Source organism: Narcine bancroftii, chromosome 8, assembly GCF_036971445.1.
Source record: "Narcine bancroftii isolate sNarBan1 chromosome 8, sNarBan1.hap1, whole genome shotgun sequence".
NCBI lineage: Eukaryota > Metazoa > Chordata > Chondrichthyes > Torpediniformes > Narcinidae > Narcine > Narcine bancroftii.
Genome location: NC_091476.1, coordinates 175782061 through 175804363, shown reverse-complemented (window position 1 = coordinate 175804363; position 22303 = coordinate 175782061). Strand labels below are relative to the sequence as shown.

The 22303-nt window shown below is 42.0% G+C and overlaps 1 protein-coding gene and 1 long non-coding RNA gene across 13 annotated transcripts in view; one reads left to right on the top strand and one right to left on the bottom strand.

Moving 5' to 3' along the window:
- trit1 (tRNA isopentenyltransferase 1) overlaps positions 1-22303 on the bottom strand; it is a 122452-nt gene that overhangs the window by 82862 nt on the left and 17287 nt on the right. For 5 of the 12 annotated variants that reach the window (XM_069895934.1, XM_069895941.1, XM_069895940.1 and 2 more), the window contains exons 6-9: positions 19546-19657; positions 17669-17778; positions 12732-12809; positions 8172-8281 (exon numbers count right to left, since the gene is read on the bottom strand). In XM_069895934.1, coding sequence (XP_069752035.1) covers positions 8172-8281; positions 12732-12809; positions 17669-17778; positions 19546-19657 — 410 coding nt within the window. Of the gene's footprint in view, positions 1-990; positions 3229-3477; positions 4942-5043; positions 5162-8171; positions 8282-12731; positions 12810-17668; positions 17779-19545; positions 19658-22303 lie in introns of those variants that run through there. The other 7 variants (XR_011343605.1, XR_011343606.1, XR_011343604.1 and 4 more) reach the window with 4 other exon arrangements.
- Positions 13526-17512, top strand: LOC138741614 (uncharacterized). Its single transcript, XR_011343610.1, has 3 exons — positions 13526-13775; positions 14683-14877; positions 17028-17512. It is a non-coding gene; the product is annotated as an uncharacterized lncRNA (long non-coding RNA).

Sequence of the window (22303 nt, the reverse complement as noted above, 5' to 3'; positions counted from 1 at the left end):
CCGAAACATTGTCTGCTTCTTTCTGCTGTCCGACCTGCTGAGTGTTCCCTGAGATCACCTGATCTGTTTGCTGCAGTAATGTGGCACCATCTAGTCCTGACATCAGACTGCTGTGTGACTTTGATCCCAGACCACATGTTTCCTGTGGGCCCTTAGCTCCAGTTTCATAGCTGCTTCAATGGTTGAACTCCACCTGGAGAGATTTTGAAGTTGAAAGACTTCTGCACTCCAGCTGCAAAGGCAACGAGTGCAGGTCTTGCCACAGACTTTGGGATAGTTCAGCCTTCCACAAACCTTTCTGCACTGACTGACCAGTAACATTCTGAACACAAGTGAATCCCCACAATTCCTTTGTCCCTGCCAGGGAGAAGATTTGATGCAGATGGTTCTGGCTTTTGTTAATGACACGATCAGCGGATGTTGTTGTCTGGCAGCAGAAACTGAGGTGGTGGTGGGAGCTGCTCTTTTTTGTACAGTGACCGACCCTTTGATGAGATGATATTCCTCATTGCTTAGTATTACGATGAAGTCAAGGCAACGTCCCTAAGCAGCATAGCAACATGTCAGCATGGTGCCTGTGACCCAGACATGGGCACCACAGATAGAACAGTGGCCCTAGCTAGCCCTCACTAGTCAGGGGAAAGTTATTTCTGACCAATAGAAAGTAAATCAGCACCCTGACAGGGAAAGAATCACTGTTCACAGAGCAACATGCTGTAGATTGCCCAAAGTACTTTTTAGACAATCAACTAGTTATCACTACAGAAATGTGGGAGTTACACTACCCGAATTGTACAAGTCAAAGGCAGTGATGGGGGGGGGGGGCAGGGGGGAAGCTTACAGGGTTCTGATGGTTGTCCAACCCTGGATTCTGGTTCACTTTGGTCATGGAGACATTTGGGGACATTCAAATTTGGAGGTGATTGGAGATCAGTGAGTGATGTCACTATGTTTGGTGACTGAACAATAAAGAGGACACACGCAATGGTCTTTAGCAAAGAACCTGTGTGTTATTTTATTTCTTCCAACAACCATTCCTTCCTCCCAGCCAACCTCACTCCCCACGCTTCCCAATTCACTCCTGGAGACACTCTTCCTGCTCCCCATTCCGGTCCCGTACATGTGCATTAACATTTCTTGAGCATTGAGTTTGACGCATCACCAGTGGCAACCAGCCCTTCGCAAGGCCCAGTAATGTGTGCGGCCATGACAGTTCCCCCCCCACCAAGTCCTGTGAAGTGGTGACTTTCTGGATCTGTCCTGCCACATAACAGTTTGGCAGGTTGATAGTCCCACCTGATCTTATCTGGTACTGAAACATGGGTGATAGTTCATAGGAATGGCTGGGGTCTTGCAATTTCTTTGGTAAAGGTCATGACGTAGATGGCTGATTTTCGACATACGCTGGCTTCAGATGGTCATTCGAGACAGAGTCAGTCTTTCCATCCAGCCAGATCACAAAATATTTGGGCTGGTGTTCTACGACCTTCAAAGGGTCATTGTAAACTTGCTGGAGTGGGCGGCGAATGGTGTCATGTCGAACAAAGGCATGTGCAGTGTAGTACATCTGACACATACACTGAAGTAGTTGCCTGTCACATTGCCGTTTGGTCTGAGCAATTGCATGATCTGCTGCAGTTGGGTGACATAATAGGATGGGTCATATGGTCTAGTCACAGCAGGTGGTCCAACAAATTCACCAGGCAGCATCAGAGTGGTGTCATGGATCGTTTCTACTGCTGAACAACCTAGGTCTTCTTTTACAGGCGTACGAATGCAAGAGGACCATGGGCAACCGTTCACTCCATAGAGACGTATCACCTCCCAGCTGTCAACACTGCTTTTAGCTGGCAATGGAAACAGTCAACGAGGCTGTTCGAACACCCGATCGACTGTCTCCACAGAGATGAAGGAAACAGGGATGGCCTCCTGCCATCTTGTAGCCTGATTCTCATACGTTAGTAAATCAATGTACCCTTTTGATGGTGGGAGAGGACCAACCAAGTCCAGGTGGACGTGATCCATGTGTTCTGCACGGGGCATGGCAGTAAAATCGATAGTAGTTGCCGCATGCAAGGCTTCCACTTATTTGAATAAGGCATCGGCCGCCGTATTCGACTTCCCTCAAATGGACTGAATGTCATTGGAAAATTGTAGGATGAAATCCAAATGTTGGATTTTGCATGGTGAATTGTGCTGTGTGCTTGGGTATAAATAGTAAAAGGACAAGCTTCCAACAAATAGAGGAAGCACTTCACTATGACGTAGATGGCTAGGAGTTCTCGCCCAAATGTACTGAATCTCACCTGAGCAGGTGACAGCTTCGCCAAAAAAAGGCTCCAACCTGCTCTCGACTTGTTGCTCCAAACGTGCTCCCTCGATGTTGATGGAGAAATCTGTGGTGAAAGAGAGAAGGGCGTTCAGCTTCTGATGTACGAGCATAGTGGCATCTGTGAAAGCCGACTTCACAATTTTGAAGGCTTGAAGCACATCTCTGCACAAACACAGAGGTCTTTTGGAAGTTGATTTCTCTGAACCGCTGACGACCATAAAAAGGCCTCTGAAATCTAGTCGAATGTCTGGATTCTTGCATTGTTCACGGTGGTCAAAATACATGATGGGCTAGGCTGACAGTGCTCTTGTGAAGTGAAATGGGCCACCAAAATCTCTGTGCCCAAATCAATAACAAATTACGAGAGATGGCCCTTCAGGAAAAGGCACTGGCTGGGTTGTCCAATGGCAACAGTCACCTCTACTGCCTCGTCATTTCCCAGGTATTGTTTGTGAAAGGCGCAAGGAGCCTGGCATGACCAGGTGGTTCAGTTGTGCTATTAAATCCTCTAATTGTGCAGTGAATGCCTCCACTTACTGCTCCAGCTCAGTTTTTTCCCCGTTTACTCATCGTTGCAGTGACTGTTCCTAGCTGCACTGCAGAGATTGTGTCCATAACAAGGTTGGCATGTCTTACTAACTCATTGATGGTGGCTACTTGAAAGATTCCTATTAGCAGAGGAACTTCTGTTTCCAGATTTCTCCTTCAATCCTCTCATCTCCAGCCAGTCTGTGCCATCTCCACAGCATCTGTGATGGCCTCCTATCACCGAGGTTGTCATTGGCCGGCAACGCAGAATTGGATGGCTGCTTTCGCTCCAATACAGCCACTTTAAGCATGTCGTATGGTGTTGTTTCATCTGAATTTAGTAACGTGTCTTCCACCTCGCAAGCCATCTGCCATGAGAGCAAGCCAAATTTTTTTACAACACGTTACATTCAGTGACAGGAAATGTGCCTCGAGGATCGAAAACCATGCCCTCGTATCATATGTAAAAAGGGTGCGGACTTTGAGCTTACTTCCACAGCAACCCTCACAATGGTTTTATCATTTCCATTTTTACCCAGAAGATGCTGTGAAGCATCAGTTATGGCGACTGCTAAATACACGCTGAACGAATAATAAAGAGGACACACGGAATGGTCTTTAGTAAAGAACCTGCGCTGTGTGCTTTTATTTCTTGCCTACCATCTTCAGTGTATTACCCATCAAATGTTTGTTTAATCTCTCAACCCTCACTTTAAACCTACATCCTCTGGTTACCAACTTCCCTACTTTGACAAGATTGTTTACATTCACCCGATCTATTCCTCTTGCAATTTTGTAAACTTCTATGAGATCACCCCTCATCCTCTTGCTCCCCAAAGAATAAAGCCCTATCCTGTTCAACCTCTCCCCACAGCTCAGGCTTCAGAGTCCTGGCCACACCCATGTACATTTTCTCTGCATCTTCTCCAGCTGGGCAGGATCTTTCCTATGGCACAGTGACCAAACTGGAATACAATATCCAAATGGTGCCTCACCAGAGTCTTATATTATCTTCCAACTTCGATACTCAATACTAATAAAGATCAATGTGCCAAAAGCTTAGTTCTAGGTCATGAGAATTTAAAATCCAGGATTAAACTCTGATCTTACAGTTGTTTTCTTACCTGCAGATGGTGGGATTTTTTGAAGAATATTTCTTGAAGGTGCAAGACACAGAACAGAAATGTCAAGTTAAAAGAGAAGCCATCAAAGGAAATTTTGTTCTCAGGTTGTACTTTCTCCCATATATAGAATTCATTTCACATTACCCAGGATCTGACAATCTATTCCTTGCTACAAAGGAAATTGAAATTTCCCATCGTCAGTCCTGGCTGCCTTCATCTTTCTATCAGGTCTGACATAGAGAGTAATACAGCGTACCACCCCCTTGAAGAATTCATCTTCTGTCAATGAGCAGCATCTTCCACATCAATTAGTCATTATACACAGATCTTGTAGGTACAGGCATGTGAAGAATAGGCCTGGCAGACCTAGATTCCAAACATCTGCTCAGTTACTGTGGATTGGCTTCAGTGTGAATGATTAATCTCCAGGATTCCCCAATGAGTGAACTATGCAGGAAAATTTACTGGCTCTTTTAAAAAAAAATGAATCTTCTGATTTTACTTCAATGCTATGGCAAGTTAAAATAATTGTGAAGACTGAATCGGGAGGTTAGAGGCAGGAGGTACGGTGGGATCTCCAAGAATACTTCCAACAACATTGAGCAAATCTCTATCAATTGCCTCCATTGACAAAAGAAAAAGTAATATCTTTATCCCAAAATTGATTCAACAGGAAGCTATCAGTAAATCAAGCCCGAATTGTGTTGAATATCAGAACACAGCAGCAAAGATGTGCCTTTCAATACCAGAGCTAATCTGAATCAAGTCTCTATTAGGCAGTGGTATCAGGACAGTTACTGTGCTGGACCAGTTAATTCACATCCCTGGCCATGTTCTTGTGAGAGAATTGCAGATTGGAAGTGTTTTCAGTCTCAGGGGAAGTGAATGTGCTTCATTGTGCCTCAGCCCTCTTGCTCCTCTTCAAGTGATACTGATGACACTTGGACTTCAGGTGAGCTGCAAGGTAAGCATTCACATTCATTCATTGGAGATTCTCAACCTGGGACCTTGAATTTCACTCACGCTTGGCTTCGTTTCCTCATTGGGTCCAATTCTTACCCTTCCATTCCCAATCACCAATGACGATCTTGTGGCACATTTCACACACACGCCGATTCCTCTTCCCAACATTCTGGTCCTGAGGCATTGTCAGCGGAAGAACTGCAGGTTTCTCTCCCTAGGGGCATGGAGGGCAGCCATCAAAAGGGATTTCTTGTGTAAATACCAATTAGATCACCAGTGATCAAAAAAGAGAGAATTACTTACAAGAATAAAATAATTAGCTTCTTCCCCACCAGAGGTATCAGTAAATTTTTGAAGTTATTATTTCAATCATTGAAATTGTAGGGTAGCTTGGTTGGCATAGTGGTTAGCTCAACGCCTTTACAGTGCCAGCGATTGGGACTGGGGTTTGAATCCCTTCCTGAATGTAAGGAGTTTGGATGTTCTCCCCATATCTGCATGGGATTGCCCCAGGGGCTCCGCTTTCCTCCCACCGCTCGAAATGTACTGGGGGTGTCGGTCAATTGGGTGTAAATTAGGCAGCACAGACTTGTGGGCCGAAATGGCCTGTTACCGTGCTGTATGCCTAAACTTTTTAAAGTTAAAAAATATTTGGAGAAAAATGTATTTAATTTCTCTGCCACCATTTTCACTGAGACTTTCATACTATCGTCATCACAGGATGCCCAAAGATGCTCTACATCCATGACACAACAGGGTAGAAAAGAATCAGCAAATGTGCACAAGCCAAGGATTAATGAGCAAATAAATGACGATTGTTTGAACAGAACACTGGGATACCTTACTTTTAAATTCAGACAAACAGCCCTTGAGCCCATTCCACCCAATTACACCAAATTAACTTACAACCCCATATGTTTTTGAAGGGTAGGAGAAAACCAGAACACCTGGAGGAAGCTCATGCAGACAAGGGGAGAATGTACAAACTCCTTTAACAACAGCAATCGATTCGAAGCCGGGTTTGCTGCTACTGTAACAGCGTTATACTAACCACTAATTTAACCGTGCCACTTTGAATAGTTCCACTGGATCTTTCGCATTCATTTTGGAAAGCAATGTGATGTTATATTTCAGCTGAGTTTTACAGGTGTGTTGAGGTTGAACAAGTAAGCAGGAGACAGCTTTTAAATTTAAATAATGTAGCCAGAAAATAACTGAATCAGGACTGGTTAAAGGGAAGAAAAATTATTTAGTCAATCTCATGGGAAGGATGTGAAATGTTAAGCACAGGGAGCCTGGCAAAGGGCAAGTGCGGTGAGTAGTAAAGTATGTTACAAAGAACTGATCATCCAGCCAATGTTCTTTCTGGTGTTTCCTGTTATTGTATCTCTCATCAAGATGCATCACTACTTCCTTCTATTCCTTGTGCTCGTGTTAATTTGCATTCCCTTAAAACTTCCGAATTCTTTACTTCTTGCCAGTCACCACTCCAAAGAAATCACCCAATCTAATTTGGTTTCTTTGGTAATTGAGGAGATCACGTTGTGAACACCGAATGGGTTTCCCTGGATTGGAAGAACTGCAAGTAAATGGACCAAATGCAGATTGGGTGATCGCTTTGCAAAGCACTTTCATTCAATCCACCAGGATGAGCTTCCCATTGCCTGCCCACAGTTTAATTCCCTCTCTGCTCTGTTGGTCTGTGACTCCTGCACTGGCACGGTGAGGCTCAATGAATGCTTAAGTAAGAGCTCATCGTCCTACTGGGCACATTTTAGCCTTCTGGATTCAACACTGAATTCTACAACATTAGTAACTTGATTTCTCTGTCAGTACCAGTCATGAATCTGTAATTTTAGCTTGTCATTTTCTTTTTTCTCTCTCTGGAAGTGGAAGGCATTTCCAATGTCCCGGGCACGACTTCCTGCTCTATTTTCCAACTCCCACTTTTTCTCTAGATTCTTCATCCATGTTCTCACTAACTTCGCCCATTCATTCACTCACCAGACAACCTTAACTACAGCTCAGAATCAGAATTTACTGTCATGAACAAGTCATGAAATTCAGCGTTTTGTGCAAACGCCTCCAGAGTCACCTCAATTTCAATCTATCGGACATCCTCATGGCCCCGCTATCCCTTTAACCACCTACTTCTGGCTCCTTTTCAATTTTGATAAAGGGTGCACAACACTAAACTTTAACACTATTTCTCTTCCCACAGATACTGCCTGACCCATTGAGTATTTCCATCAGACAATATCTGCACATTTTCTGCGATTGTTTTAGATTTACCGCTTCTGCAGGATTTTTTTAATTGATTTTCAGTCCAAATGATGTTGCAGAAAAAAAATTCTTTGTGTCACATAAAATGTGTTTACTAATTACCATGTTTTCCAACCATTGGAAGCAACTTCTCTCTTTTTGTTTTCTGAAATCCCTCACGATTTTGAACTCCTTTGTGATATCTTCTAAATTTCATTGCCTAAAGAAAACAACTCCAGCTTCTCCAATCTACCCAAGTAACTGAAGTCTTTCATTCTTGATATGGAGTCTGACACTGGCCAATTATGGAAGGCCTGACACGCAAGTGAATGTAACAGTACAGTTGAGGCCTAACCAGTGTTTGATAAAGATTTAATGAAATTTTGCTTTTGGAGTACTTATTCTTCTTAAATAAAAAATGCAGCTGTGTGTATTTCTGATGATATAGGATTTTCAGCCCAAAGTTTTACCAGTTCTCAGAACAATTTCACTAACATTTCTCCATATTTCCTAGTTATTTGTTCTTCCTACCAACACCTCCTAAATAGACCACCTCCATCCTACTACAGATCATTTATAGAATCCAACTAACCTACATGTCATTGGGATGCAAAAGGAAACTATGACACCTGGGGGGAAAACCTATATGGTCAAAGGAAGAGCATGCACACTCCACAGTTGAGCACACAAGATCAGCATCCAACCTGAGTGACTGGAGTTGAACTAGTGCCTCTACTTGTTGTTCCACAACCAAGTGCAGGATATCCGAATCACAAGTTCAATGCAACTGTGGCCTCAGCGTGTAGTTTGGTTCTCTCCTGGATTTCACTCTTGCCTTTTCCCACCTTTCTAATCAAATGTTTTGTACTGCAATGTGTTTTGTTGCTCAGGGCTAACGTGGTCAGTGTTCAAACAACTAAATGTGGATACGTGACTCTCACATCAGGCCCAGTGGGCTGTACCTTTAAGAAGCTCTCGACAATCTGCAGTGCAGGTTGCAACACCGTCTCCTCCCATTGGCTGACAACAGTCACGTCCAGGCCATACACTGGGGGAACATTTGCACCCGGCCCTTTTAAAATAAAATCATATATAAAAGCAGATAGTTTGTACTGGTGCTAACAGAAAATAGATCCTTTACTGGATGTAAAGACCCTTTCTTCTCAGGCTCCCACCTCACTCCACACCTTGTACGTTCTTCCGAATACCACTTCTTCCATATAACCATTCCCAATTTTCTACTTTAGCATTTGAAATGCAGATGACCCGACTGGAGATTCCAATTGCTTGAGCAGTAACTGAAGTGGGAAGGGACACGAATATTCCAAGCTGGAATTTGGCAATCTCAGATGTCTCCCAATCTGCCATGTTTCCTCAGATCATCACTTCTCATCTTGCCCAACAATTTTTGATTCTCACCCTCCTCCTGCACTTCACTTCCAACTCCCAATCTATCCCACCCTCCCATTCCCTTAACATTGAAAAGCTTTCCATTCACCCAAATCTAGGCAAAAGACTCTCTGCATTCAACCTATCCTTGCCTCTCATCAGTCCTTGCCTCTCAAGCAGCACATCCCATTCAGAATGCTATCACTGTAACCAAAACCTAATGCCTGGTTATTTACAACCAACAGCCTTCCTTCTGACGCAGTCTCTTCTGGACACGCTCAAATCAGTTCAGTATTTCCTTCCAGAAGGAAATGCTGATTGATTTTCTATACACAAGGCTTTATTGATTATAGTTTATCAAGAAAAATGCCAAGGGTTCAAATTAAAGATGTTTTACCAAAAGCATAAAGCATATGTAACAAAATCAAGAAGAGAATCAGACAAACAAGACATGGATATGATTTTATACCTTTCAAAGGTGAGGCTACACACTGACTTATGGCAATTAGTTCCTGTATAAAATGGACAAATTAAATTATAAATGTAGATCAGAAAGAGTTGGGAAATGCATTCAGGATAGCATCCTCATTCATTTGGAGAACATCGAACATGACAGCACAATACAGGCCCTTCTGCCCATGATGTTGTATTAACCTATGTAAAACTGCACTACAAATCTCATTTTTACCAACCTCACACCATAATCCTTTATTTACATTCCATCCATGTGCCCGTCTTTTGAACATCACTATTATGCCCATCTTTTGCTTGTGCGTGAACATACATGCACACAGTAAATGTACATATCTCACATACTGAATGGGTAATATCATCTTTTTAACGTTAGCCTGGATTAAGGGACCCAACCAGAAACTGACCCTGTTATTTGTGATTTTTATTGATAACTTGGATCAGGAAGTAGAGGGGTGGATTAACTAGCTTGCGGATGATACTAAGGTTGGAGATATTGTGGATAGTATTTAGGGTTGTCATAGGTTACCATAGAATAACATTGAGATGCAGAGTTTGGTGGTGAAGTGGCAGCTAGAGTTCAATGTGGAAAAGTGGGAAGCGACACCCTTTGGAAGATCAAACCTGAATGTTGAGGGCAAGGTTGAAGGCAGGATTCTATGCAGCGTAGAGGAATCTTGTGGTTCAAGTCCATACATTCCTCAAATCCGCCATCCAAGTTGATAATGTGTTAAAGAAGACGCATAGTGTGTTGGCCTTCATTAAATGAGGGTCGAGTTCAAGAGCTGGGAGGTAATGTTGCAGCTATAAAAACTCCAGTTAAACCATACTTGGAGTATTGCATTCAGTTCTGATCATATCATAGAACATAAAGCATAGATCTCCACAGCATGATACAGGCCCTTCAGCCCTCAATGTTGTGCTGACCCATATATTCCTTAAACAAAAAATGCTAAACCTTCCCTACCCCATAACCCTCTATTTTTCTTTCATCTATGTGCCTGTCTCAGAGTTTCTTGAATGCCCCCAATGCTTCAGCCTCTACAATTCTAGGCACCCACCACTCTGTGAAAAAACATACCCCTGATTTCTCCCCGCCCTTCATTTTGTACATGTCCTCTGGGGTTTGCAATTCCTGCTCCAGGGAAAAAAGCACTGGCTTTCCACCCTATCTATGCCTCTCATATAATCTCATCTCCTCTCATTCTTTTACACTCCAAAGAGAAAAATCCCAGCTCTGCTAACCTTGCCTTATAAGACTTATTTTCCAATCCTGGCAACATCCTGGTCAATCTCCTCTGCACCTTCTCCATAGCTTTCACATCCTTCTTATAATGAGGTGACCAGAACTGAACACAATACTCTAAGTGTGGTCTCACCAGAGATTTGTAGAGTTGCAATATGACCTCTCTACTCTGGAACTCAATCCCCCTATTAATGAAGCCCAACATCCTTCTTAACTATACCATCAACCTGCTCAGCAACCTTAAGAATGTGGAATCTTTAGAGAAAGTGCAGAGGTGATTGAACAGGATGCAGACTACATTAGAGATTAGATTGAGTGAACAGGGGCCTTCCTCTGCGAAGCGATGAAGGATGAGAGGTGTTTAAGATTATGAAAGGCGGCCAGCACCCTTTTCCCAAGGCAGCAATGGTGAGTGGATGAAAGTTCAGGGGAAATGCCAGAGGCAAGTTTTTTTTGTTGTGGGTGCCTGGAATGCATTGCTGGGGGAACTGGCTGAGGCTGTTACAAATGGGACATTTAAGACTCTTAGACAGGTACGTGGATGAAATAAAAAATATGGTGTTACGGACTGTGAGGGCGAGAAGGGTTAGGTCAATCATAGAGTAGGTCTTTGTGGGTTAGCACAACATTGTGGGCTTAAGGTCCTTTACTGTGCTGCACTGTACTTTCTTCCTTTCTACCAGTGGATGATGCCTGACCCAATGAATTCCCACAGAAGCTCATTGTTTATCCCTAAAATTCAATGAATAAAATTGCTAACCCACAACTCGTCCCATTCTGGGATTCCCCATTGATTAGAAACATAGAAGATAGGAGCAGGAGCAGGTCATTCAACCCTTTGAGCCTGCTCCGCCATTCAACGAGATCATGGCTGATCTTAAAGTTCAGTCCCCCGTCCCCGCCTTCTCTCCGTAACCTTTAATACCCTTATACTGAAGAAATAGATCTAATTCCCTCTTAAATAGATTTAATGAACCTGCCTCTACTGCCCTCTGTGGCAATGAATTCCACAGATTCACCACACTCTGGGTCAAGAAATTCCTCCTCATCTCGGTCCTAAATGGTTTGCCTATTATCCTCAAACCATGGCCCCGAGTTCTGGATTTTCCCATCAATGGAAACATCCCATCTGCATCCATTCTGTCCAGTCCTGCCAGAATTTTATAGGTCTCTATGAGATCCCCTCTCAATCTTCTAAACTCCAGCGAGTACAATCCCAATTTGCGCAATCTTTCCTCCTCAGTCATTCCTGCCGTTCCAGGTATCAGCCTGGTGAATCGCCTCCGCACTCCCTCCATTGCACACTGTGGCTGCAAGGGTAGGTCAGCTGCTAAGTAACTCATGTTCAGATACTCCAAAGATAGTGATACAACGGAATAGTGTCCATTTGCCGATTCCAACTCTGAAGTTTGACAGCACATTACTTGATCAGCATTACATCCACAACTTTAACTCCCTCCCTCACTGGTGGACAGTGGGTGTAATATGCACCATCCATGAAATGCATGGATATTATTTGCTCTGGTTATTTCAACACCACCTCCCAAACCCACGACGAGTACTGATCACCAAGGAGGACAGGGCAGCCATGCATGGGAATAATACCACCATCTATACGTTTCCCTCCAGGTCACACAGCAATCCGAAGAACTTTACTGTCCAAATCGAATTGCCCAAACGCATTTGGTTCACAAGCTGCCCGACCACTTTCAGAAGAGGACAGGAACGAGGCTGGCCACCTCCTTTCTCTACGAAAATAAGCAATGGGCAATAAATGCTGCCCTTCACAAACAATAAATACCTTGGTGAGTTGAGAGTTTTTCATCTCTCTTTTTTTTATTGCTGTCTGAACTCAGTGACACTTATCATTTCCTTAAGTAGATCGACATTAATATTTCTTTACCTAGCATAATTTAAATAAATGATGACAGGGCCTGGGATTCATGCAATGTATACCTTGTACTTAAACAGAGATTCTAAAGGTTAGTGTCCCATTACCATCAATTCAATCTCAAATAACATACCAAATATTCCCTCTGGAGTCAAGAAATCATCAGCCTATGAAATCAACTTTAAACAGCTACATTAATGGTTATGTGTTCCAAAAGTTTATCTACAATCCAAACCTCATTTACTGGTCTACTCCCACATTATTCCGTGAGTTTAATGCTTTGGCCCCATGTTGGCTCTTTCATAGACATAATCCAATTCACTGTCCCCTAAGGCTTTACAAATTATTCACATTTAATAATCACAACTTAATTGGTTTCCAAAACCTAATGATGCAGCGGATTTTGAACCAAGCTGAGAAGACTGAGTTTTAAACACACTCATCTAAAGATTACAAGACATTATGATTTTAGAACTCCATAAAAATAATTCCTCAGATTTTCTCCTCAGACATTCTGCTACTTACTTTTCAAGAATCGGTTCCGGACCCACTTGTTTTGTTTTCTCACATAACGCTTGGTGACTTGCTTCAGAGCAGCGATACCTGGCAGGAGTAGGACATCACGTAAACAACATTACAACCCACTCACCACTTCAAATAAATATTACAGAGCCAGAAGAAAAGTTTATGAATGAACAACTTGTCAGATGAAATAAGACACTGATTTATACACTTTGAATTCTCTGTTCAGAGTAAGGGGAGTTTATAAATACATTTGCTCCACTTCAGATCAGCGCAAGTACTAGTAAACATAAATGAATCACTACAACTCTTGTTCAGTGTGATCCGTGCTTCATCCCTACTCCTACCTATGTCATTGGTTCCCATGTGGACTACAGCATCTGGCTGCCCACCCTTCCCCTCCCCCTCCAGAATGCTATGAACTCGATCAGAAACATCCCTGACTTTGGCACCTGGGAGGTTTGATAATGTTCATAGATCCAGCAGACTTCAAGGGCACAAGTGCTATCACTTTAACCCTCAGGTCCAGGTTCCAGTTCACCCTCCAAGAGCCACAGAATTCCCCCCAACTTTCCTATCCCTCATTGTGTCCCCATCCAGTGATCTACATACCACAAATGGAAAATTAAGGAAATGATTAGGCAAAAATAACATGGTATTGTGAATCAAAATGAAGAGTGTTAAAATAACAAGACTATAAACAACAATAATAAATCTGAAGGTGAGTGGAGGAAAGTTATGGGGATATGTCAGAGATTACATCTATTTCTACACAGATGGGTACCTGGAATGCATTGAGTGAAACACGAAAGTCTGCAGATGCTGCGATTGTTATAAAAACACATCCAAATGCTGAGGAACTCAGCCGGTTCTTTCTGCGTCTATAGGAGACAAAGAAATATGGCCGACATTTTGGGCCCTTCTTCAAGGAGTAAGCCAGAAGTAGGAACTCTCAGAATTCAGACAATGCTGGCTGGGGGAGGAATCCAGACCAACCAAATACAAGAGGCAAGAATGTGTGAAAGGAGACAGAATGGGGGATCAGAGGTAAGGAAAAGTGATGGGGGAATGGGCCAATGCCTGGAATGCATTGCCCCGGCGGTGGTGGGGCTGGAACATTCAAAAGACTTAGGGAGGCACATAAATGTAATAAATATAAAGGATTATAGGTTTGAGGTAGGGAAGGATTAGATTGTTGTGGAGTAGGATTACATTGGTCAGCACAAAAAATGTGGGCTGAAGGGCTTATACTGTGCTGTAATGCTCCTTTTTCTAAACATGTACATGAATATCTATACCATTTACAAAAGTTAATGAATTAATAGTAGAATCCCAATAAATAGGTATGATCTAACTGTCTGTACAAAAGTGTGGCTATGTTGGAATTAAAGCTGGCAATTCCAGGACATTCAACACGAAGAAAGTTCAGGCAAAAAGGAAAAGATATGGTGTAGCATTACAAGTATATTACATTGAGCTCTAATTTCATTCTTTTGTACTAAACAAAAAGGTGAATACTTGGGAATTCTAACCTACACATGGATGAGATAAATCAAAATCACCTTAGTAAACTGGAAGCTGAATTCATGGAAGATCAATATGCTGGGGAAGTAAGTGAGGAAAAGGGCACTGAGAAAGGATTAGTTGTTAAACTTGGCCAGGTGTCATTGGAGTAGATTGACCAAAGCATGATAGAACCTGACCTTGAAGTGTAAAATATACCCGACACTTATTGTTACAATTTAAAGTTACTTCTCCAACGTTCATTTGGCTATTCTATTCTAGTATTTGTTCAAAATGTGACAGATGTAAGACTGAAGAAGGTACAATGTTTCTTACATTTGGGTCATGTTCTTCTCTTTCCATTTATTGAGGAAGTATTTTTTGTATCTTGTCTTTAGTTCTTAATATTAATTTGACTCTTAATCCTTTTCTTTGCCCTGTATGGAACAAGTACGCCAATTGACTTGAAGTTGTCTGGGTCACAATCCTCTGTAGTTGCCTTTGTTTCTCTTATCGCTAGAAGAGCAATATTGAGGAGATGAAACGTGCTGTCGCTCCTACACATACCCAGTGGCTGTTTGATGTGATGGACATGTCTGACTGAAAAAAAAATAGATGTTCTACTATTGAAATGAACTTTAACTTTGTAAGTTTATGGGGTCCTTTTCTTAATTATTTTCATAATTTATAAGGCTCCTTAGATCCTGATTTAGTGATTTGATTAGTTTCCTTTATTTTTAAAATAGTGGTAGAGCTTAAGTGTTCAACCAACAACTTCATAAGGGTGGGGTTAGGTTATTAGCGTAATTTCTTTCTGCTTTTGGTTTTGTACCAATATGTTTACTTTGTTTGATATTTACTATTACTACCTAAAACTCAATAAAAATATTCAAAGAGAAAGTTTAAAATAAAGTTCAATGCAAGACTAAGATCTTAACGTAAAGAAAAAAGGCTTGAGAGCTGGCTGTCATTGATTGGAAAGATGCATTGATGGCTCTGATGACAGACAGGCATTTAAGGAAATAATGCAAAAGTAAAGTTCATTGGGCACAAAATGTCATCAGCTCGAAATTAAATACAGCATGAAATCACAGCAGTAAATAAAGTTGACAGAAATACCAGGAAACCAAATTAGCAGCATTTTAGAACTCAGCACAGGACCAAAAATAGAAAAAAAGTGGAACACGTAGGCTGCTATGAATATAAAAATGGATTGTAATGATTGTTGTAGGAAATTAAAGAAGCATTAACAAGGATGAAGGGAGAATTTAATGGTAAACAGAAATGGGAGAGGAGATTTATTTCACACAAGGCATAAAACCTACAAGCAATATTAGAGCTTTAAGAATCCAGTGAAAATGATGAACTGAAGGAAGTAAATAAGACTAAAAAAAATACCAGAGAATTTGGAAAGTTTTAAAGCTTCTAAATCTTAAGGATTCAATAATTTGAAAGATGTGGCTCAGGGATAATTGATGCCAGGTTATTATCTTCTAAAGCTCTATACATCCAGTTCTTGTTGGTGGATGGGAGGGTAGCAAGTGCAAGAGAGAGAAAACACGCAGCGAAGACATGGAGAAAACATGTAACTAAGTCATAGAACTGCCAGCTTAATATCAGTGAAAAAATGTTGAATTAATAATGAAGGATATAACAAAAATGCAACAAAACTAACGCAGCAATAATAATCACCGTAATAAATGTTTTATCCACACAGCTAAGGCAACATTTATGTTTTGTCCCCTGCCAGTCCTTCTTCATGAACTCAGAGCACATAGCATCATGCTTTTGCCCTGCCAAATTAGTTTAACCCCTTCCTAACAGCTCCAGCAAACCTGTCCACCAGGATATTGGTACACCGCACCCCCCCCCCCCCACCTCTCCCCACCGCGGTCAGGTGCAGCCCATCCTTTTTGTACAGGTCAGACCTTCCCCAGAAGAGACCTTAATGATCCGGAAATCTGAACACCTGGCCCCTGCCCCAACTCTTCAGCCACGCCTCAACTTACTGTTCTTACCCTCTCTGGTGCGTGGCACAGGCAGCAATCACGAGATTACCACCCTTGAGGTCCTGCTTTTTAACTTCTTTCCTAACTCCCTGTACTCCCTTTTTAGGACTTCATCCCTACTCCTACCTATGTCATTGGTTCCCATGTGGACTACAGCATCTGGCTGCCCACCCTTCCCCTCCCCCTCCAGAATGCTATGAACTCGATCAGAAACATCCCTGACTCTGGCACCTGGGAGGTTTGATAATGTTCATAGAACCTCCTTTCTGTTCTCTTAATCACTGAATCACCAATTACATAGCTCTTCTCTTCTCCACCCTTCCCTTTTGATCCGGAGACATAACCACCGCTACTTCTCCCTGGTAGATCAATCCCCCTCAACAGTATCTGTTCTTTCTGCCTCTTCCTATTCCCTCTCCTGACAGTCACCTAGTTACCCGTCTCCTGACTTTTAGGGGTGATTGCCTCCCTGAAACTCGTCTATCACTACCTCTGCCTCTTTAAGATCCAAAGTTCATCCAGCTCCAGTTCCCTAACTCTGTTTGTCAGCCACTCCTCTTCAGCTTCCCTTCCTTTTATTTGTCCCTGACAATTATCGCAAGTACTCACTCCCACAAATCAACACCGTTTAACCCTTCAGTTGCCCTAACTATTTAAAATGGCCTCGCTTACACTCACCTCTGTCTCTCCCAAGTCTTTGGCTTCTCCTCTTGCTTCGATGCTCCCAAGATCCAAATGGCCCTAGTCCCTGTTTCTAACTCTATTTAATTCTGCTTGAATATTTAAGGATATGTGACCGTAGAAGAGATAAGTCTAGTGGATGTGGTCCATTTGGATTTCTGGAAAGCTTGGATTGAGAATTGGTCATCAGACAGATGACAAACATTGAGAATAAACAAAGTGCTTGGACTCCAACTACTAATCTGTATGAACAATTTGACAGAGGACCACACATCGGCAGTACTGCTGAAACTGATGCGAGAGGGTCCCGAGGGCAGTAGGGGCTCCCAAGGGGCCTCAGGTGCTGAAGGCTCCCTGATCATCTTGGATGTTTGGTCCTGGAGCTCGTGTTGCTGATGGTTTAGAGTGACACAATCGTGTCTGCCTGTCCCGCATCGGACTGGTCAGCCACAAACGAGCCTGCAGCTGACGTGGACTTTTTTACCCCCTCCATAAATCTTCGTCCGCGAAGCCAAGCCAAAGAAAGAGTGAAGTCTGTGTGGGTGCAGAGGATATGGGAGCACTGGAGGCAAATCCATGAGTGCTGAGAAATTTCTGCTAATGGCGAATCTTTTGGCATACTAAATGCAATTTCATTTGTTTATTGTATGACAATAAAATAATCTTGAATCAAGTTTACTCTCAATATTCAATGAGCTGAGACGGAGTGGAGAGGATTTGAGGAAATATAGACATTAAGTATGTTACCTTCGGTTAATAGCTTTTCCTTTGTGTCACTGGAACTACTTTTGGAGATGAGATATTCGTGGAATTCTTTGAATCCAATGGATTGGAAAATACCATGCTGATAGTCCTGGCTACCTCACATTGTGAAAAAGATAAACACACAAGCACAATTAACAAAAACAAGGACATCGCGAATGATTTAACAGCTATACATTCCTATTTCCTCTGTGTGCCAACATCTTATGGATGGCACCCTTTGTCTATGAGGAGACGCATCTGTCACGGTGTAATATGCTCACGAATACTTTACACCTTCACCATATAATCTAGAAATTTTCATTTGGAAAATCCAGTGATGTGTATAAATATCAACTTAAGATTAAGAGGCCAAGTTTGTTCTTGAGAACTGGAGATTGGTAATCCTGCAGAAGTGCTTCACCTCAATTTTTACCCAGAAAATGAAAGTAGAAGCACAAGAACACACCACCACCACTCACAAGAAAGGATCACAAAAATAATCACGGGGAATCTAACCCCTCCCTGCTCAGTTCTCACCTTTCTATTCTACCCTCTCATCTTTTTTCACCTGTGACCTCTTACCTGTCAACCTGCACTCATTCCTCTACCCTTTCTCTCTCCTGTCCTCCCCCCACCCACCTGCTTTTCACTCATGCCTGGACGAAGGGTTCAGGCCCTAAAAATATCGGTTACCCTATACTTCCCCTAGATGCCGCGTGACCTGCTGGTTTCTCCAGCATCTGTGCACAACTACAGTGCCGCAGATGTTCCTGTTTTACAATATAAATGAAAGTTTTTTAAAAAATTGAGGTAATTTACAGCAGTTCAAGAAAGCGAGAAACATTTTAGATCATGAGTTAATTTCAATTCCAGAACAGCAGATCATTCACCACCACATCACACAAGCAATAAATTCACAAGTTAAAGAAAGACTGATTTCGATATGGCCAAAACAGACGGTTTCAGATGGAAGAGACTGGATTTGTCGAATATGTTTTAATTTTTAAAGTTTTTAAAATACAACATAGTAGAAGCCCCTTTCGGACCATGCCACCCAATTAACCCACCAACCCCGAATGTTTTGGAAGGTGGGAGGAAACTGGAGCACCCAGGGAAAACTCACGCAGGACAGGGGGAGAATGTACAAACTCCTTACAGATGGCGCCAATTTGATCCATGGGTTGGTGGTGATGTAATAGCAACGTGCTAACCGCCTCACTAATTGTCCTGCCCTTGGAGCAGAGGAAACTGAGGGTGAATCTAATAAAGGTACAAAAATTATGATGGGGTAGACCAGACATCAACCCCCAGGTTCACAGCACTTTCAAGTAAAAGCCTTGCTTTCTTTTCATCTCACAAACATTTTTTTTAAATGCCACTTTTTATGTATTCTGTAGAAGTACAGAAGAAATCAAAACGACTGCTTCACAGGAAAGGAGTCCTGGGGTGGGGGGCGTAGCTGAAAAAAAGGTTGAGTAAGGTTGGGGTAGACAGTAGGAAACGCTTCCCCACAGCAAACTAGAGGTTTATAGGTTTAGGTCAAGGGGTAGAGGAGATGTGAGGAACAACTTTTCCACTCAGTGATTGGAATCTGAAATGGCACTAGCTGAGGATTGGGTGTGCAAGGGTCAGAGTCGGGGGGGTGTGGAGCAGAAGCAGGTACTTATCACAAAATTAATAATCATCTAGAAAAGCATGAATTTCCAAAGCAGAGAAGGCAATGGACCAAATGCTGGTTAAAAAGGATTAGGGCATCTAGGTACCTGATACTGGACATGATGGGCTGAAGGGCCTGATTTTGTGCTCTCGGATTTTATTAACTGAGTACAACAGGATAGATTTTTACAACAGTTTATATCCTTGACAGGATAACATCTGACCTGTTCTTGGTGATTTTCTGTTGATTGTATTGATTGTGAAAACTGTTTAGTTCTTCCAGAAGACCAGCAGCGAGCATGTCATCAACTCTACGATCCAAGCGCTCATCAAGAACTAGAGAAAGGAATCCAAAAATTATCAATTTCCCAACATTCTAATGAAATTTGTTGGCAGTGTTACTAAAATATATATAAAATGTTTCATTTCTAGACTCATGTTAGTCACAACCTACTGCAGATTTAGACAAATGGTGAGTTACATCACCTCAAAAAAATCAAGAAATCCCACCACAAATACTCCCATTTCTTCCTAACTCCATCTCCTATTATTTGACACCCAACTTCATATCATCCGACCTTCATCTGCTTTTCCCCTTGCTTATCACTGATCCCAGAAATGGGGAATTCATATGGACCCCTCTTAACTCATTCTTCCACTCACTACCCTGCCTGTTCCAGCACACCTCATACCATGCAATGTTTAACAGATCTACCAACCTTCTTCCTTTAATCTTCCAACTATTTCATGACCATCCAATTCTTAGCTGCATTTTTGTCAACACCTCTTACAACCTTGCAATATAGAATTCACTGAAAAAGAGCTGAATCATTCGTTTTTGAGGTTCTAAATGGAAGGACACAAAGTTTGAAATATTGGAAAAAGGAACTTTTAATGGGAAAGGCAAAGTATTCAAGCTGACTGGGACTAATTGGACAGCCAAGGTATGCAAATTTGTCTGATATTAGGCATAATATTGTTACAAGCCCAAAGGACCCCAAAACCCAGCAGCAACAGACATTCACCAAGACAAGTGGTTTTTAAAACAAAAGTCATTTTTAATCAACCTTAAAAATAGAATCAAAATTTAACTCAACTCTATACTTAACTAACCCAAATTAACCCCCTTCTAATTCTAAGCGCATGTGCATGTAATGTGCTTGAAAATTTAAGAAAAGTTCTTTGGTTCCCAGTTCAATCTCACTTTGCCTTCTTCCAAGTTCTCTGGTTGCAGGCAATTCTAATACTGTGCACAGAATTTAACTTGTATAAAGTTCACCAGGCTTTGGTGGTTGAAAGGTAAATGTTTACCACTCAGGAAGGTTCTTGTAGGGTTTGCAGAGAGAGATTTGTTGTTCCAGGATTTCCACAACTGAGGTACCACCATTAGTCACCTCAATGTCTCGCTGATGAAATTTGCCCCATCAGGGTTTTCCAGATGGTAACCTCTTTCTTCAAGCTACCACAGAGTTCCATTCCTCTTATTCTAAGAGAAACATCAGACAGATAGAACTTCCAGCCACCCACTGCACTGGAACTTTTCATCAACTTCACCAGCTCTTCCTGGCTACTGTTCAGCTGCTGTAGTGTCACTCACACTAGCTGACTAAGAGAGCTTCTCTTCTCTCCCTCTCTCCAACTGAAACTTCCAGCAAACCCATTCTCAATCACTTGCAAAACCCCCACCTTCTTCGGCAAACAACAGGAGTTCTTTCTTCTGCTCAAGCTGTTGTTAGATAAACAAAACCCAGACGTGACCTTCCTGTAAGCACCCTGCAGAAAGGTACTTGTAGCTAGCCTGACTCCAGTTCCAAACAATGGTCATTCATTTTATGACGCAAGTTCAATGAACACCTACTTGTCTTTCAAATAAGATCTGTTTTAAAATGTGTGTATGTATGTAATCTACTCTAAATTTACCAAAATCCTCCCAATATTATAATCCATTACAATATCTCTGGTAAGACTACACTTAGAGTATTGTGTTCAGTTGTAGTTACCTCATTATAGGAAAGATGTGGAAGCTATGGAGAGGGTGCAGAGAAGATTTACCAGGATGTTGCCTGGATTGGGAAACAAGTCTTATGAGGCAAAGTTAGGAGAGCTGGGGCTTTTCTCTTTGGTGTGTAGAAAGATAAGAGGCGACTAGAGGTCTACTAGATTATGATAGGCATTGATAGGGTGGACAGTCAGCATCTGTTTCCCAGGGCAGGATCACCAAACACCAGAGGACACGTGTACAAAGTGAAGGGAGGGAAGTTTAGGAGAGACATCAGGGGTAAGGTTTTTACACAGAGTTGTGTGTACCTGAAATGCCTTGCTGGGGATGGTGATGGACATTGAAACATTGGGGGCTTTTAAGAGATTCTTAGACACAAAGAAAAATAGAGGGTTATGGGGTAAGGAGGGTTTAGTACCTTTTTTTAAGGAAGGGATATATGGGTCGGCACAACATCAAGGGCCGAAAGGCCAGTACTGTGCTATATTGTTCTATGTTCTATAATTCCATGACATTATTGCACCCAGAAAGCTGGGTTATTGATAGGGAGATGTCAATTTGAATTCCAACTAAGCAGCTGTGAAATTTACATTCAGATAATGAAGCATGTCTGGAATAAAAATAAATGTGAAGTAAAATGTGGGGAAATGTGAAACTGCCTCTTCTGACAGGAAGAATAAAAAAATGTATAATATTCAAAAATTAGAAATTGAAAAACTGAAATTTAGTGGGATCTGGATGTTCTCCCGTGCCTGATTTGCAAAAGGGTAATCGTCAGGTTCAGCAGGTAATCAGGAAAGTTAACAGCATTTATTGCCAGCAGAATTAAATACGCCAAGTAGGGAGATTACACTTCACTTACCTCACAGGGCAAAGGACTCAGGTTCAACATTAACTTCCCCATGTGGGCTTACCCAGGATTATCGTTAACAACAAAAACAAGGCATGATGGGTGTGAAGCAAAATGTTCTCTCACAAGAGGG